General features: G+C 40.7%; 1 protein-coding gene and 1 long non-coding RNA gene across 3 annotated transcripts in view; both read left to right on the top strand.

Annotated features, from left to right (window-relative positions):
* Window positions 1-18,418, top strand: part of LOC307219798 — a 423,907-nt gene that overhangs the window by 123,580 nt on the left and 281,909 nt on the right. The window lies entirely within an intron of this gene.
* The window catches only part of MMP16 (matrix metallopeptidase 16), a 170,613-nt gene that overhangs the window by 76,518 nt on the left and 75,677 nt on the right, over window positions 1-18,418 (top strand). Inside the window, exons 3-5 of one of the 2 annotated variants that reach the window (XM_079983108.1) lie at window positions 5,511-5,525; window positions 10,432-10,554; window positions 17,794-18,098. In XM_079983108.1, the coding sequence (XP_079839234.1) occupies window positions 5,511-5,525; window positions 10,432-10,554; window positions 17,794-18,098 (443 nt within the window). The remainder of the gene's footprint in view (window positions 1-5,510; window positions 5,526-10,431; window positions 10,555-17,793; window positions 18,099-18,418) is intronic. The other variant, XM_079983109.1, reaches the window with a different exon arrangement.

Below are 18,418 nucleotides of genomic sequence, written 5' to 3'. Positions count from 1 at the left end.
AGAACCTTTGAAGGCAAGTGAGCTAGGTTATTATCTCCCCCCAAACATAACAAGCCAAGTTTAACTGGTGGGCAAAACTAGGTGGTAGAGTGGTGCCACACCAACCTCAAGTTTCCCCCTCTACCCCCTGGTAAGCAGCAGCAACAATGGGAGGTCATGCCACCTACTACTGGCTCAGCATTTTTTCCAGTAGGTGCATAGAACTTCTGAATGGAGAGGAAGCCTACAGTTCCTTTCATCTCACTTGTCATGATAACCAGGGCAATCAAAACTGAATCCCTGCTTACAGTGATAAATGTGATATCTATCTCTATCTGATGTTGGGAAAGATTGAGGGCACAAAAAGAAGGGGACGACAGAGGACGAGATGGTTGGACAGTGTTCTCGAAGCTACAAACACAAGTCTGACCAAACTGCGGGAGGCAGTGGAAGACCGGAATGCCTGGCGTGCTCTGGTCCATGGGGTCACAAAGAGTCAGACATGACTAAACGACTAAACAACAACAATCTCTATCTATCTATCTATCATCTATCTATCTATCATCTATCTATATCTATCTATCTATATCTATCTATCTATTTATATCTATCTATCATCTATATCTATCTATCTATCTATCTATCTATCTATCTATCTATATCTATCATTTGGTGATGATAGCATTAGATGACTACAGCAGGTTGACTAATTTTGCTCTACTACCTTTCATCGTATCTTTGAGTATTCAGTAGTTCTCAGATGTTTGCTTTTCCAAGTGCTGATTTTTGCACCTAAAATCCCCTTAAAAAATCAAGTTGTTTTCAATTAGGATAGCCAATATAAGTTTTTTGAGAGGTAATCTTCTAGTTAAAAGCAGAATCTTCTTGATCAGGCTTAGTGCAACTTGCGATGATCATCTTAAATACTTCCTGAGCTGAGCTGCAAGCCAATTAAAAGAGCTTAAAGGAAAACTAAATCTACTAATAAACTCTTGGGAATAGATGTGCATTAGATTTATCCCTTAGTCTTATAGGTTTTAGTTTTATTTGCACCACAATCCAAAGGCTTAGTGATAGAGAGGGGTTTCTTCTGAAACCTTTTAATGGACAGACCCACAACATGTATTATTGGAATTGGTTCAAAGCTACTTTTGTAATATCACTTGCTAGCTTTTAATTTAGACCAGGATAGAAGAAGCAATGGCCCTGGAGAAAGGATGGCAATTAACTAGGGCAATTAGCCCATCCAAACTTTTATAAAGTATATAGGTTGAGATCCTTGGCCCCCACTTATGTAATCATAGCATTGTAGAGTTGGGACTCCAACCCGCTGCCATGCAGGAGTCATAGCTAAAGTTCCCTGACATATAGTCATCCAACCTCTGCTTTAAAACCTCCAAAAAAGGAGAGTTCACCACCTTCTGAGGGCATCCATTCTGCTCTCAAACAATATAATTTCATGCAAATCACATTGTTCGGTTGTCTCCAGCTTCTCATATTGTGACGGAACGTATGGAAACCTAACTTTTCATAGCAAGCTGGAAAAGAGAAGTGATAACATTTTGCAACCATCTGGTATGCATTTTCATCAAGACAATGTTAATTTTAAAAATGTGTGCCTCAATTAGGAACATGCTCATATGAGCAGTGTGCCTTGGCTATAGGGCTGCTGAAGTCTATATTTATCAAGCATCACCTAACTTCTCATGGTATTTTTCTGATGAAATACAATGGGTGATATCCAATTGTGGCAGCCCACATGTAATACTGTACAGCCATTCCACTAGGGTCTATCAGCCGTACTGTAGCACAACAGCCAAATCCAATGTTTGTCTTGCACTTGCAAAAGATACTATGAACCCCCTAGTGCAACTGGAGTTGTTATTGTTATACCTGTGGTGACATTTAAGCTTGAGTGCTACTACTTGTGCAACAATGTCAGCTCTCAAAATACTTGTACAATGTCACCTCTCAGAGTTCTTGTATTAACATCACATCGGATCCAATTTTTCTGCAAAACTATATTTGTGAAAGCCTGCTGGAAGGCATCCATTAGGATTCTTGACAAGCTGGACATGATGTTTCCATGCCCCCTGTAGGAGAGGCAGGTTTAGTGCAGTGAAAGCTTGCTGTAACAAACTGAATTGTTACAGACTTAATTGGAGTTTCTGTTTATGGTGCCCTCAGCCTAGGGATGATATTGCTGTCTGAAATCTGCCTGGTATCTGCCTGACTTCATTTAAGTAGAAGCCTCTCTCCCTCTTATTCAGAACCAGATTAAAGTATAGTAAAATCAAGGGGAAATTCCAGTCTTACTAAACTGGGAAATGATATAGATTTCAAAAGCCAGAGGAACATATGTGAAAGCAAAATATTATTTTAATAAGCTTTATGTTTTGCAAGAAAAATGCCAGGTTATCTCTTTAAATTTTCTTATTTTCTTTATTCCTATTTCTTCAGCCTAATGCTTTTGATTTCCTTCTATAATGGTTTCATAAAGTCTTCCCTTTGAAAGAGGAACATTTGGAAAATCAGAATTAGCTTTGTTTCTTTGGAAGACTGCTTGCTCTATTTCAATATAACACACAAGGAAGAATGCTTTGAACTGAAGATTTAGCATGCAGCCTTAAACATCTCTGCTTCTATTTGTGCAAACAGCACATACTAGTTTGTGATATTTGGCTGTTGTAGCATTTGTTATGCTTCAGTCCTCCTAAGCATTTTTTCCCCTGCTGATGTAGTTTTAGGTTCTGACTGAGTGTGCAGGAGGGAGAAGACTTGCAAAGCACAATGTGTCTTGGATACGCCTGAAAGTATATATTTTAGATGTTTTGCATCTAGATAATCCCAAATAGAATTAAGGATAGTCTAGAATTATTATCTATCTTTGTGATCTTCAAAGTTCACAAGATCAAAAGATACTAGTTTATAATGAACATTGGAGATTATGGCCTTTCACCTTTAAAATTGGTAGGGCAGCATGGAAACTATCAAGGAACAACTGCCAGGTAGGTCAGTATTAATGGGAAAAGTCGCCCAGGGATTGAACCTGGAACTTCTGCATGCAAAGCAGGTGTTCTACCATAACCATTCCCTTCATGTATTCCTAAATATTTCCTGTGAGTCTATCGCAAACATTAAAAAACTTTTTTATTCTGGAAAGGTTATCACACAATTTAACATGGACCAGAAAACACAACTATTTCACAGCCCAAGTGGCCATGACTTGTTTCCTTTTTGAAAAGTGATGTTGGAAATCATCTACAATTCTATTCACTGTGGAGCAGCATTTGATAGAGAATGGAGCAACTCTACAATGGATGTCATGGAAGTTGCTTTTATGTGAGAAACTGAGTAAACCCTATGTGTAACTTGTCATGTGTGATTATGTGCATTCAGCTGGCAATTATCATCAGTTCCTGATTTCACTTACAAAGTTGAGGAGTTGACATGGGATGATGATTATAGTAATGATGCTTTAAAAAAAGAGAAATACTGCTCAAAAGTATATGCAAGAAAGAAATCCACAAGTGTAGCAGCAACAAACAACGGGAAGTATGCAGTTCATTAAAATGTATGTTACTAACTTAAGTGTAAATGTGTTCTTGGGATAAATATAGGGTTTGTGAAATTCATTTACATTAAATAAGGACAGTCCTAGACAGAATGTGTCTAGGTTACAGAAATCAGCATGCAGTATATTTCTTTGCCATAGCTGTGCTTCGACATACATCATACATTGAGTCATACCTCTTGTTTAAAGCTAATGATAGTGAAGTATTTGTTACAGTGACTTGACGATTCTTTTGACCACTGCAACGGAAAGCGAAGCAAATGCATACAAAGGCTATAGGACATGATAATTCTTTACTCCGAAGGGTAATTGAATTTGGGTTAAAATGTTCTGTGGATTATAAATAGTTCTAGTGAGATGAAAGGATATGGAATGAAACTTGAATATTGATTGCCTACCTGTGGATTCTGTCTTCTGTGCTAAATCCCTCCCTTGAGCACAAAGGCCTTTACGATGGGAAGAATATTCTCTGCAAAAAAATGCCATCAAATGCTTGACAAAGCCTGAGAGCTCTTCTCAGCCATGGCTTTGAAGTTTAGGATTGAAAATGGGCCATTTGGATTATTTACAGCCCTTGTCTGTCTCTGTAATATCTAAGGGAGCAAACATTATTGTTTTCAACACACATTGCCACTGATTTGGCTCACAGAGGGCTTGTCCAGATAGCAGCTTCCTCCGTCTCCACTCTTGAGCATGGCAACATACAACCTAGTTCACAAGTATGCTGGAAAAAAGTGGATTCCCTTTTTATGAATCATCCCTGTAGTGCATATAGGAAGTTAAAGTCACAGATAGAAACATCTTGTGCCTGTCATTTTGGCCATGAAGATGGGAAGAAACAGTGATGGAGCGTGGGTCAGGGGATCATGGCAATTAAGCCCTTTCTTGCCTTTAATGCAGTCAGGAGTTGGTAGGAGATTTAACAGCAGTTAAGTTAAACCCTACGGGTGGCACTGTGGTCTAAACCACAGAGCCTAGGGCTTGTTGATTGGAAGGTCGGCGGTTCGAATCCCCGCAATGTGGTGAGCTCCCATTGTTCGGTCCCAGCTCCTGCCAACCTAGCAGTTCAAAAGCATGTCAGAGTGCAAATAGATAAATCGGTACTGCTCCGGCGGGAAGGTAAACGGCGTTTCTGTGCACTGTTCTGGTTTCGCTTAGTCATGCTGACCACATGACCTGGAAAAACTGTCTATGGACAAACGCCGGCTCCCCCGGCCAGTAAAGCGAGATGAGCGCTGCAACCCCACAGTCGTTTGTAACTGAACTTAACTGTCAGGGGTCCTTTACCTTTACCTTTTAAAATTAAACCCTAGTTAGTCTTAACCATAGTTTACTGTTATTGGCTGGACTGTAGCACTCAGGCACAGCTAAGATGAGAGGGAAAATAAGTTACAAAATGTTTATCCATCCTGAAACACTGAAATACATTGTCCAAGGTCATTTTCACACATGAGGCTTAAATTGGTACTCGCATATCCTGTATATTTAAATGCAAATGCATTAAACATTTAATTCAACCTAGATTTGGACTTATTTTAATTACCATCTGCCTGTTGATTGGCTTGTTTTAATGCTTTCTGGTTTAAATAATTTAATGAGTTTAATGTAGTAAATTGTATTAGGGCCTAAAGGTGGTGTATAAATGCTTTTAATAAATAAATATACTCTAGAGAGGGGATGTAGCTACAGTCCTGTGGCCTAATCTCAATCTCCTTAAATCTCCATAATGGAAAGAGGTATTTCCATTACATCTGCAGTGAGTGTAAACAATGGGTGATCTCTGATTCAAATGACTTCAAAAATAATATTTTTTGAAAACAACAACCTTTTTCTCAAATAATTCTGTACTGTGTTCCAGATTTTATTTCTATGTGTAATAAATGTATGTAGAGTATTTCTAACATAGGATAATAGTTCTTGTTTTTGCTTTATCCCTTGCCTCTTTCGTTTGATGTAGTGATATCACCTTAAGGTGAGACCATCTGTCTTTTGTTATTTGCTTACTGCAATGTGTATGAGTGCTGCTTATTGGTGTAATAGCTGTATAGTATCAATGCATGAGAACCGCATGTTGCCCTTACATTTGTTCAGGCTAAAACCATCTGAAAGATTATGGATGTCTATGTTTATTTTTAAAGATAAATCACACCCTTTTATTATTACAAATTATAGTGCTTACAATCTATAAAACACACATAATATAGTCTTATTTTAAATACAAATTAGTACATACATGCACTCTTCAGAAGACCCCTTAGTCTATCAGTCACAGCCGCTGATCAAAATAATATATTGTGATGGTCTTTTTTAGCTATCTGAAAAAGAGACCTTTCTATGCAAGTGGAAGGAAATTCCTTAAGATTTTATAGCAGGGGTGGAGAACCTGTGGACCTTCTTGTGTTGTTCAACTCCGGGTCCCCTCTGTCCCAGTCAGCATGACCAATGATCAGGGATGATGGGAGTTGGAGTCCAGCAATTCACCAGGAGGGCCACAGGTTCCCCAGCCCTGTTTTATACAGATCCAATGCATCACCTAAGCTGTCTTTTTTTAACGATCGCAATATCCCGGCTGCACTTGATATGACCTGTCATTAACATTTTAAAAGCAAATCCATTTTGTAGTGCTGTCCTCCACACATGTTCAGAGTTAACTGTACTTGCCTAGAATTAGGTATCAAAATATATGTGGGAATTTACATTGGTGGACTTAAAAGGTAGGTTCAGTCCAGATGATTTCAGTTCACTACAATCCGCTCCCTTTTGAGGCAAAAGGTCTGCAAGGTTCTGGCAGTTGTGCTTGAATAGCATTGTGGAGATAGCTATCAAGCAACATTTTTCAAATGTCGGGTCTTTGGGTAAGTACCACAAGACCGACTCTTGCACAACGCAAGTATGTGTGTGGTGGGGGATAGCAGAAGCCAATTGCTAAAGTTGTTCCCCTTTTACTTATCCAAGACATAAGTCCTTGGTTCAGAAGTTGCAGGTCTTGTTCAGATTCAACACGAGTCTCTGTCTTGATAGCTGGTGGTGAGCCTCACCGTATGTCTATGCACTTTACAGGGTCAACTCTGTGATGTCTTTATTCTGAATTTATCAGTGGGGCATTGTTGTTTCTCAGCCCAGCTAGTTCAGCCTATTTGTGGGGTGGAGAAAGGACTTTTGCCTAAAAGGAGTTGATTTCCCTTCAACCTCACTAGAAGACACCTGCATTTTTATGTTGGTACATTCTTTAAGCATGTAAGATATTAGCCATACAACAAGAGAAAAGAAATAAATGTTTGCTGTGTCAGAGAAGCAGCTCCATCCTTCATTTAAATATTTAGTAAATGTTTACTAAACCCACTCCATGAGATTTTCTGTTTGCGGAACTAACAATTAGAATGCACAACTAATAATATTTCCTGAATTTAATTTGACTGAACCCCTGCATCACTGTTACTGTAAATCTGCTAACTATTGTTTGTTAAAGAAAGGATCTGTTTTCTTTAGCCCATGAATGGTTTCTTAGTAGCGTTCATTTTAAATTGGAAGCCTCTTCTTATCAGAGTAAGCATACATGGTTTCCATTGTGAGGACTCCAAAAGACTTTTCTTTATCTCTCTTGCTAGCATTGAGCTCAAAGCGCCTGTTGGACAAGAGAAAAGATAGTTCCCTCTGTATTTTGGATACCTATTCAGACTCAGTGACAGTTTCATGAAATGACAGGCTGCAATCCTGAGGGTTTGTTCACGTATACTGAAGGGCTTGTCCGCACCAAAGAACTTTTATATGCCCGGATGGACTTAGGAAATGCTTTATGTGATAAGCAGTCTCTATTCTGTCTTACCCTTTTTGTGGCTTCCTGTATAGAATGCCAGCCTACAGGCTTTTTTTGGGGGGGGGGGGAGGCTACTTGGGGCCGCAAAGCCCATACTGGGTCTAGTTGTGTCATTCTTTGTATTGCGGCCATTTTACACAAATTATCAAATGGGGGAATGCATCTCTCCTATTTTCAGAGCATATTTCATAGAATTAAAGAATTGGCAGGGAGAGTCCAGCAGCAGGACCTAAGGGAGACCATTCCACTGTCAAACATCTCTTACTGTCTGAAAGTTCTTCCTGATGTTTAGTCCGGATCTCCTTTCTTGTAACTTGAATCCATTGGATTGGGTCCTAGCCTCCTGAGCAGGAGAAAACAAGCTTTCTCCATTCTCCATATGACAGCCCTTTAGATGGCTATCATATTTAAGTGTAATCATTTGCATGTAAGATTGCCTTGTAAGCTAATAAGACTCCCTCTACCTAGTGTAGGCTCAGTGAATGCTGAGGTAATCCCTCCAACTAGTGGAGGGATTATATGGGGTATTGATAGTTGCTTGACATTTAAAATAATGGGAAGAACATCCTTTCCACGTGGTTCTCTTTCTTCTGCATTAAAACAGGATCCTTTGTACCTCTACCACCCTTATATGATTACCCCACCTAATCTAAGCCAGGGTTTCCCAAACTTTGGTCTCCAGCTGTTTTTGGACTACAACTCCCATCATCCCTAGCTAACAAGACCATTGGTCAGGGATGATGGGAATTGCAGTTAACCTTGTTATGTTGTGCTACAAATGGTGGGGGTGGGGAGTGCCTGCCTACAGAGGCTTAACAATATCCTAGTGTTTCCTAGACCAGTTTTTCTATATTGGATTGAGCTGAATGCAGGTGGATCAAGAAAGGGAGCCTTTCTGTATGCCAAAAGGGCAACAACAATAAAAACCCTCAGACTGACTCACTTGGCTGACTTCCAGAGAAAGTCTAATATTTATCTAATATTCATTAGCTTTTTCCTTGGAAGTCAAACACCTATTCTCCCTGCTCACTTTTGATCTATTTCAGTTTTGATCAACCCTGAATTGCTACTGCCATGCGCATTCTGCAGCATGGGAGCTACTTTATCATTGCCTGATCCTTTGATGCAAGTGAAGGCTGAAGGTGAAGAATGTGGCCATGTGGGTGGAGGTGGTTATCTTTTGGTCTTTCCCACAGAGTTTGCACCCAATTAATGCAGGGGATTTTGCCGAGGAAGTTGTTGTGCCCTTTTCCCACCGAGAAACTGTATTTTGCTAATTAAGGCTGTTTGCTCTTAGTGGAAAGAAACTAATGAGAAGCTCAATTATGTCAGAGCCTGAGACCAAACAATCTCTCTGTGTTTTTGGGCTAGAGATGAAATGAAACGAAGCTTGTTCAGATTTTTTAAAAATGACTTGAAAAAGAGAGAGAGACATCTAAACACAAAGGCCACAATCCTGCACCAACTTCAGCTAATTTCAGGCAAGGGAAATCAATTCTATGTCCTAATTCTGTATTGGATTGTATCCAAACTGTGGAATTACTTTTTGAATCAATTGCATTTTATTTGCCTGTAAATGCTCCTGTAGTTATTAGCGAACCTTGGAAGTTGAGAGCAGCTTCCTAGTGTTACATGGCAAAATACAAACAGCTCAGCTATTCACTGTTTCAGTAACTCAAAAGGAATGCAACATTAGGGCATTGTCGTTGTGATTAGGTATAATTGTGAGTTTCTAATAATGGTGGTATTCAACAAAGCCTAATGGTCGTTATAGACCTTTATTATCTTAAAAGGTAAAAGGACCCCTGACCATTAGGTCCAGTCACAGACCTAATAATAATAATAATAGTAATAGTAATGTGTTATTATCTTACACAACAATTTTAGTTTTCAGAGTAAGGAACACAATATACTAGGAATGCTTATGAAATTCTCCTGTCTGAATCTCTCTCCAGTTATGGGGTTTCCAAATGACTTGATTGTCAAAGTTACCTGTCATGTGTCCTATCTTTTGATTTTTGTTCATTCCACTGCACATTTACTGTAATTTACATCATTCCCACCCCCCTGCATGTTGCCGATGCACATGAGTGCATTGACTCATGAGAACACAGTGCAAAAAGGATTGTATCAAGAGCTCTGCTTATCCTGTGCACATCATGTGCAGATTCAATCAATGCCCTGATATGCATGGGGTGGGGGGGTGGGGAGAGAGAGATCAGTGTAGAAAATGGTGCTTTTGCTATTTTAGAAATTCAGCAAGTTAAACCAGAGGGCAGGTAGATTGAAATGTCCGGCAAAGCCATCCTGTGGTACAATAAGCAAATGAGATAGGGGGCATTTACTCATTCCTCCAATGTGCATTATATTTCTATAATATGGGTTAGAGAGAGAGAGAGAGATGAAGCTCAGTGGTGCAATGCATGCTTTGCATGCTCAATCCCATGTTCAATCCTGGGCATCTTCAGGTAGGGCTGGAAAGGACCTGTCAGAAACCATGAGAGCTCCTGCCAGTCAGATCACACTAAACTAGACTGATTGGGGGTGGGGAGAGCCAGCTTCCATGGTTCCGCAGCTTCCATTAATAGCAGGTTTTACATATAAATCATTCTTGCTGTTGCTCTCTGCTCTCTCAAGGAGCTGCCTTCTCCCTCCAGGCACTTTTTTTGAAATAAAAGAAACTGAAGGTAGCCATAATCAGAGCCCAGTTCACAAAGCACCATACATTGTTGATTTCCTGCTTAATTTGCACAGAGCTCCTGAATACGAAGGATCCATGCAAATCATGAACAGGTAGCAACCCCACCTACCAATCTGCTTGCTTGCCACTTTCTGTCTCCCTGTATGGGTATTCTAATGGGATGTGCAATTTAGAAATGCCAGCCAGGAAATAGATGAATAGATGTGGAAGTGGGTGGTGGGTGGGAGTCGTATCTTGGAAGGGTGGAGAGAGAGAATAGCTGTTTATTAATGAAATGAGCTAGTGGTTGTCAGCTGCATTAAGAAGTTATTGCCACTGTGTGCCATTGATCTCTTCCTTTGTCTCCTTATTTGTTTAAAGCTGGATGAAGAAGCCTCGTTGCGGTGTGCCTGATCAGACACGAGGCAACTCCAGATTTAATATTCGTCGAAAGCGATACGCATTAACAGGACAGAAGTGGCAACACAAACATATCACTTACAGGTAATGAAAGCAGAGCCGTGACCCTTTCCCTTGTAAGTGCTTTAGCATTGCAAATAAATAAATAAATGCAGCTCTATTACTGAGATATGATTTGTCAAAGACAATGATGTTGGTATGCAGCTTGAAAATATTGATTTGCATGTCTTGGGAGAAAATGCTCATGAGCTGCAGAAGCAATGAATGATTTTCTGGAGTCCAAATGGTCCGTGATTATATAAAGTGTTCTTTTGAAGCTCTCACTATCAAATTAACCTCTTGCCTCCCTTGAAACCTCTATGAACATCTTTCAACAGCCTTGGCAACTTTTCTGGGGAAATTGCTCAGGAAGAACAAAAGTGGGGTCTAAGGTAAAGGTAAAGGTACCCCTGCCCGTATGGGCCAGTCTTGACAGACTCTAGGGTTGTGCGCTCATCTCACTCTATAGGCCGGGAGCCAGCGCTGTCCACAGACACTTCCGGGTCACGTGGCCAGCATGACAAGCTGCATCTGGCGAGCCAGTGCAGCACACGGAATGCCGTTTACCTTCCCGCTGGTAAGCGGTCCCTATTTATATACTTGCACCCGGGGGTGCTTTCGAACTGCTAGGTTGGCAAGCGCTGGGACCGAACGACGGGAGCGCACCCTGCCACTGGGATTCGAACTGCCGACCATGCGATCGGCAAGTCCTTGGCGCTGAGGTTTTACCCACAGTGCCACCCGCGTCCCTTGTTGGGTCTACTCATCTAAATATGCTCACCAGGTCATGGCGGGCGGGGAGTGCTTTCTGGATTTGGGGGCCTTCAAGTCTATGCCAAAGTGGAATTAGATTGAGCTTCCAGAATAAATCAGGGTATAATCTTAAATAAGATGTTTCCTCTCCTCCCTTATTTTAGCAGTCTTTCCCCCTTCCCTTTTAGGGACACTGATTCTGATGATTTATATTCCCTGAGTGATTTACAGCCAAGTTAGGGTTTCTTCCCACTATGCGGTTACCAACATTGGATTTCATTTCCCATTCTATTGCCAGTCACCTTGTTTTGAGACTAAGTGCTACAGAGCTCGCTGTCTGCTTTAGATGTCTGCATCTTGAGCTGTTACGTATAGTCAGAAAAATTGGAAAACTCACTCACTAGCTATCCCTTTCCCCCCAGATAATGAATGAATGTGATTAACTGCACACCCTCTTGGACCATCTTTTGTTTCCACCTCACTCCGTTGCCTATATTGTGTTTAGTTGTTTCTTCTCTGTGTCGTGTATTCCAGGCAGCAAGATTTCCCCCTGTATCTTGAGTTTACTTTGTACGAAATTGCTTTCTTAATGGGTGTGATCAATAATTCAAAGAACTATGTTGAGAATTCAGTAGCAGTTCTCAAAGTGTGAAGCAGGCTTCTCCTGTAAGGTGGGGTCTGTTAAGAAGATAAGGACCCTGCTGGGCAATGGCAAGGCTTCATTCAGTCGCAGGTCCTGTTTCCCAGAGTGGCCAGTCAGAGCTTTCCAAGGAACCCATAAACAAGGCATGTAGGTGCCCTATTAACTGTTATTCAGAGGCATACTGTCACTAAATGCAGAGGTTTAATTTAATTAGTTCATAATAAAATAACTATTGGATTGAGCACATGAGACTAATAGTGGGTCCAATGGTCAAGGAGGCAGTTTCTGCTTGTGGTGAAGAGGGAAGAAGGCTGATGGGGCTCGTCAAGTTGAGAAGGAAAACTCTGATCCAAAACCTCCACTGCCTTGCAGGATATCTTAAGGAGAAGAAAAAGCTAAGGAGTAAACCCTACACAAATCCGGAGTGAAGTCCCTAAGATGGTTGGATGGCATCTTGTATGCCTCCTTCTGGCAACTGCTGCAGCCAAGTTGGCGCCAAGCACATTGCTCTGCTTTTCTTTGGACCACATCAGTAAGGCTGAGGGGAGGGGGTGAGGTCCAGCGCCGAGGGCCTTCTGGCGGTTCCCTCACTGCGAGAAGCGAAGTTACAGGGAACCAGTCAGAGGGCCTTCTTAGTAGTGGTGCCTGCCCTGTGGAACGCCCTCCCGCCAGATGTCAAAGGAAAAAACAACTACCAGACTTTTAGAAGACATCTGAAGGCAGCCCTGTTGAGGGAAGCTTTTAATATCTGAAGGACTATGGTATTTTAATCTTTTGTTGGAAGCCGCCCAGAGTGGCTGGGGAAACCCAGCCAGATGGGCGGGGTATAAATAATAAGTTGTTGTTGTTGTTGTTGTTGTTGTCGTTATCTGGGTAGCCCAGGACCTCCATGCACATGGCCAAGTCTATTGCCCTGGGAAGGTCATTTGAGTGCTACTAATGCAGCAGTTCGACTTCACCCCTAGAGGTGACTAAGACTTTCAGCAAACAAACATTAGGACCATAGGCATCTGCTGAATCTACCAGAAGGGCATCCTACAGGAGTTTTGTGTTGATATCAAATGAACCTCACCGACTAGGGGGACAACCAGTGGCATCCAGTGACAATCCAACAGATATAGATATAACTCGTTGATTCCTAAGCTAACTTAATTGAAAGAACTTTCCAGAAGGAAAAATTCCCTTCCCTTAAAAACCTCTCCAGGTGGGTTTTTGTGGGTGGGGGATCTCTGCAGTGTGTGGTGGCACATGAGAGACAGCTGGGATGGGCTAATTGCCTCAGAGCAGGTAGATATCCATTCAGTCCCTAAGCAGCCCTCTGTGCCCTATCCCACATTATTCAGGAGGGCACAAGTGCTTGCTAGGGGAGGTGCAGGCACTGTTGTAGTGAGGCAAGAATGGGAAACTTTTCCTTCTGTGAACTTATTTCAGTTAACTTATCTTTGGATTCAAGGCAAAGATGCTACCTTCTTCTTCTTCTTCTTCTTCTTCTTCTTCTTCTTCTTCTTCAACCCCTTTTCTAATAAGCATTTCCATTTTGGACTGACCACTGCACAGCCACCTGTTGGATCACAACTCCAATCAATCTTTATGGTACAGTCATAACTAGATCATAGTTTCCAGCCAACCTGTTCAAATAGATCTTGTTGGAGCTCTTCACAGTCAATGCCATCCTGAACAATTTGGTGTCAGTCAAAAAACACTGTTACAAAACTCATCTTTCTCTTGACGGGGAAGCCAATTGGTCTGAATTGCAGAAAACTGATTTTTCTGTGGGCTTCTTGGAATAGATTGACTCTGTTAGCAGTGGTGGAATTCACCTTGGTAGCTTCTAAAGTTCAACCCAGCTTTCTTCCTTCTCACTAGTATAATAAATAAGATTTTACTGCTTTTAGGAATGTTTTGTTTTGTTGTATTCACTAGTTTATTTTACTGTTTCTTCTCTGTTGTGACCCATAGTTGAAGCAGTAAAGGCCGATACATACATTTATACTTATATAAACACACACACGCACAAAATATGTGTGTGTGTAGTATGTGTGTTTGTGTTTATATTTTTATATATATGAGAACAGCCTTCTGGCATCTTATTTGGTGTCTATACAAATTGTGCAGCAGTGAAAGGGATCTGCCATGAAGGAAGTCTTCCCCATACCATTGAAAATACTGTCAAAAGGACCAAAAGCTCAAAGTAGTTACCAAATTGAGAAAAGTGCTTGTTGTCACAAGCTGCTGCTTTTTTTTTTCTTTTTTGACAGGTTAGATATATGACTGTGGATGTCTGGGAACAACTGCATTTTAGACGGAAAGGCAAAATTGACAGAAAGGGACTACTTAACAATTTACCTGTTTATTGAAAATGGCACAAAACTATGTATTTCTTCAATTCAGCCTTCCCTGCATCTGTCATCAACAAGGCAGGCTCATCTATCACACGGAATTGTGTATATGCTTAAAATTGTGCTCTTGTGTTATTACTATTAGAGTTCATGTATCAAAACGTCACTTTTTTCTGTTTATGGCTGCAAAACGTCCTCTGCTCAAGGACAGAATTTATATATATATATATTGCCTTACGGCGAGGAATCTGATTCTAGAAGGGTCACCAAACTCAAAGTCTTCTGGAAATCTTTGCTTTCAGAAGATGGACATTGGTGGTTAACTGCTGTCCCACCATACTGATGATATTTACATACTACAAGTGCTTTCCCCACCAAGTATTAGGCCTGTAATTTACTGATTGCTCTTGATGCTAAAACAGTACGTGAAATCATGACCTTATTAAAGTCAATTGGGTTTTGCAACAGATCACTTTAGCAGAGTGGAGCTGAGATTGTATTTGTTGTGACTGATTCCAAGCTGTAATTCCGACCCCACTCAGGTGTTCCACTGAAGATTTGAAGAAGGATGTCAGGCCCACCCCCACCACCTTCATCCACTATGTATGTGGAAACTCAACTTGATTCTTGCTTCAAACCTCCCATTTATTCTGGAGACAGATTCTCCTTGCTGCCCTCCTTCAAAATTTTGTAGTGTACGCCAAAAATGCAGAGGTCAGTGCTAGAAGATGGAGATGCCTGTATTCCTTTCTGCAGCAAGATGTTAAAATGAAATGAAATGAAATCATAAAACAAAACAAAACAAAAATGTTGTGGCCGCATTTGAGTCTGGTCTATTTGCTGTAATTCCTTTAAACAACAATCTCTACCTGCACTTGTTTTGTTCTTAACCAAGTACTCAGGATTAAACTACAATCTTTTGAGTAACATGGCACTCTCTGGAAATGTGTAAAATTTTTAAGAAGAGTTGCATAAAGTTGGTCGTTGCATTTCCACCTGGAGCCTCCACTTCATTGCAAGACATTGCAGGGGCTCAATTTTTGACATTTTGGGGGCTCAAGACTGGACCAGTTATTTCTGAATTCCTGTATTTACCTGTTTCTGCTTTTTTATTATACAGTTTTATTGTTTTTACATTACTTTTGTATAAAGCTTAGGGGGTTTGTGTGTGTATCAAGCAGTCTAGAAATTCTTACAAATAAATAAATTTGGGTCAAAATGCAACTAGAAAGGAATTACAATTATATAAAACAAATAACTTCTGATGGTGGCAATGTAGGACTAAAGTGGCATGGCCGCTTTGGCTGCTTGTGACTGGTTGCTTATAACTGAATGGGAGCAGTGAGAAAGGGCCAAATAGCCAGCACTCACTCTCATGCAGCCTGCTTGTAGGCTAGAATACTTAACCCCTTGGCATTGTTGTTCTTAGCTAGGGCCAGCGACAGCCATTCCTCTATCAGCAGCAGCCAGCCTTGGAGGGCATCCAAAGTCTTCAGATAATCCAGACATCTGAATTACTGTTTGTTTGGATTACTGAGGAGGACTGCGTTACTTCATCACTTGCAGACATACTCAGCTCTCCCAACTTGATTTTGCTTCTGTGCACTGAATTTTATGTGCTTTCAGGGGTATCAACTCCCCACTTGCCATTTTATGTTCTAATAGCCTTAATTAATCCCTGATCTTTCAGTGACTATGAATGGGCTAGGTAAAACATAACAGGGTTATTTTATTTTAAAAAATGGAAACATGAGAGCTCTATATGCACTTTTTGGAGATATGCAGTGCCTTATAATCTGGCATGATTTATAATGTTGCATCAATGAATCATCCAAGATTTTATTCATGAAAATTTTCTGCTCTGACAAAGCATCACATTTGGAGGAAATTTATATAACTGTTACATAACATGTTTGCGCTCTGGAATGTTTCCTTTTGAAATATTTTTGGAATATTCATTCTGAAGCCTTTGTTCCATATATATTTGTTACATACTTGGGGGGTGGGGAAAATGTTATTCTAAAAATATTAATTTGAGAAAAAAAAGAAAAGAAACCAAGGGAGCATGTTAGGGTGAAAGATATAGATGCCTTCTGTGTGACTCTCTGGCTGTGTTCCCATGTTAGCCCAGTGGCATGTGAGTCCCAGGAACATCTCTCCTTCATGTTTGACTGAGTAATTTGAGACTTGTTGTCACACCCACTCACCCACCATGCAACAGGAAATACAATGTAATGTGATAGCTCCTCTCCATGCACTACGCAAGGCCAGATTAAGGTGGTTGGGGCCCCCTTTCTCCCAAAATGAAGCCCATGAAATAAAGGACCACAAAATTAGTTTGACTTGTGGTAACTTGAAGACTAACAACGGCTCCTTCACACCTCAGGCATTCTTATAGCCTGGTGTCCAAACAACCCACTTGTCAATCACATCTCTGACTTCAGTCTTTGGCTAAAAAGATTGGAAGGCAGGAGCAAGTAGGCTGGCATATTTCATAGAAATTGCTTAGAAAATTACCTGCACATTTTGCTTGGAAGCATTCTTTCCGGAAGGGTCTAAAGGTTCTCTCTCTCTCTCTCTCTCTCTCTCTCTCTCTCTCTTTCTCTCAAAAATCAGACTCTGGCCTCCTTCCAGTCCTGGATCCTGTTGCAGTTTCTCCAGTTGGACTATTATATACCTTTTCCTGAGGGTTAGCATGGGTAGAAACTGCAGCATTGAGTTCTTCCTCTGTTTGGATGTTTCTTTTGCCAGTGGGGCATTGGGAGCAGTTCTACAGTCACAACTGGTGTTGACAGTTGTATTTATTAGAGATAGTTGTATACTTAAGTTACCAAGAATTGAGTCAATAGCTTCACTGTCCTTAAAAAGTACCTGTTAATTATCATGCTTTGTGTAGTGCTTCTTGGGTGGGTGCCTAGCCTGTTATCCTGTTGTTAATTATAATCAATAATAAGATATAATTTGCATCTGTTTGATCAGAATGAAGTGCCATCATTTGACTAAATAATTGTAATTATTATCTAATATGAAAACAGACAGTTCTTGCCTGTCAAATAAGTTTTTGTGAGAGATGTTTATTTTTAACCAGTCGGGGAAGAGAGAAATTTTGCTTCTGCTGATCAGATAACTAAGATCTGATGTAACAGTCACTTACTAATAATGCTTAAGCACTGTGTAACAGAGTGACTAAGAGACTGAGCATGACTAAGGAGGCCCCTGGTTCAAACTTTTGCCTCTGCCATGAACTCAAAAGATGGCCTTAGGCAAGCCTTATACACCCTCAATCAGCTCATCTGCAATATTGGAGGTAATAATCCTGACTTAACCTTATGTATGGATATAGCTAGGTAATATATGTGAGTATATTTAACTAGGATATGTATGTGTAGTGCTCTGAACTATGCTAATGTTAAGTGTTATTAATGCTGACTGTTTCCCCTTAAGACTGATTTCCCTCCCCCAGTACGGACTGTGTCAAAACAATTCATTGCTTTTGAAGTAGAAGTGAGCAGTGTTACTAATAAGGACATTACCTTTGTTTGTTTGCAGCATAAAGAACGTCACTCCGAAAGTAGGAGATGCTGAAACCCGTAAAGCTATTCGCCGTGCCTTTGACGTGTGGCAGAATGTAACCCCTCTGACGTTTGAGGAAGTTCCTTACATTGAACTAGAGAATGGCAAGAGGGACGTGGATATTACAATCATTTTTGCATCAGGTTTTCATGGAGACAGCTCTCCCTTTGATGGGGAGGGAGGATTTTTGGCTCATGCTTACTTTCCCGGGCCAGGAATTGGGGGAGATACTCATTTTGACTCAGATGAGCCATGGACTTTGGGAAACCCTAATCATGATGGTAAGAACCCAGTTATACTTAAACAGCCTCCATTTCTATCTCTAGTACATTATGTACATACAGAACCGAAGGTTGATTGCATACCTAAATGTGGCACCCAGCAGCCACCATGGCTGCATTTCAGTGTCGGTAATGTTGCTGGCAATTGGATTTAACTTTGCAAAAGGAACGCTAGGAATCTCCTGTCGCACAATTTCCTATCTCACAGAAACGATGAGCTTGGCTTTATTTTGAACATACTGTATGCTATAAAACAATGTAAAGATTTATCTCCTGGTTAATGTTATGTCTGGGAATTATTATTTTTAAAGCTAATAGCA

This window comes from Podarcis cretensis, assembly GCF_951804945.1.
Source record: "Podarcis cretensis genome assembly, chromosome: 7".
Lineage (NCBI taxonomy): Eukaryota > Metazoa > Chordata > Lepidosauria > Squamata > Lacertidae > Podarcis > Podarcis cretensis.
The sequence above is the reverse complement of the archived record's forward strand: the minus strand, read 5'-3'. Positions and strand labels throughout refer to the sequence as shown.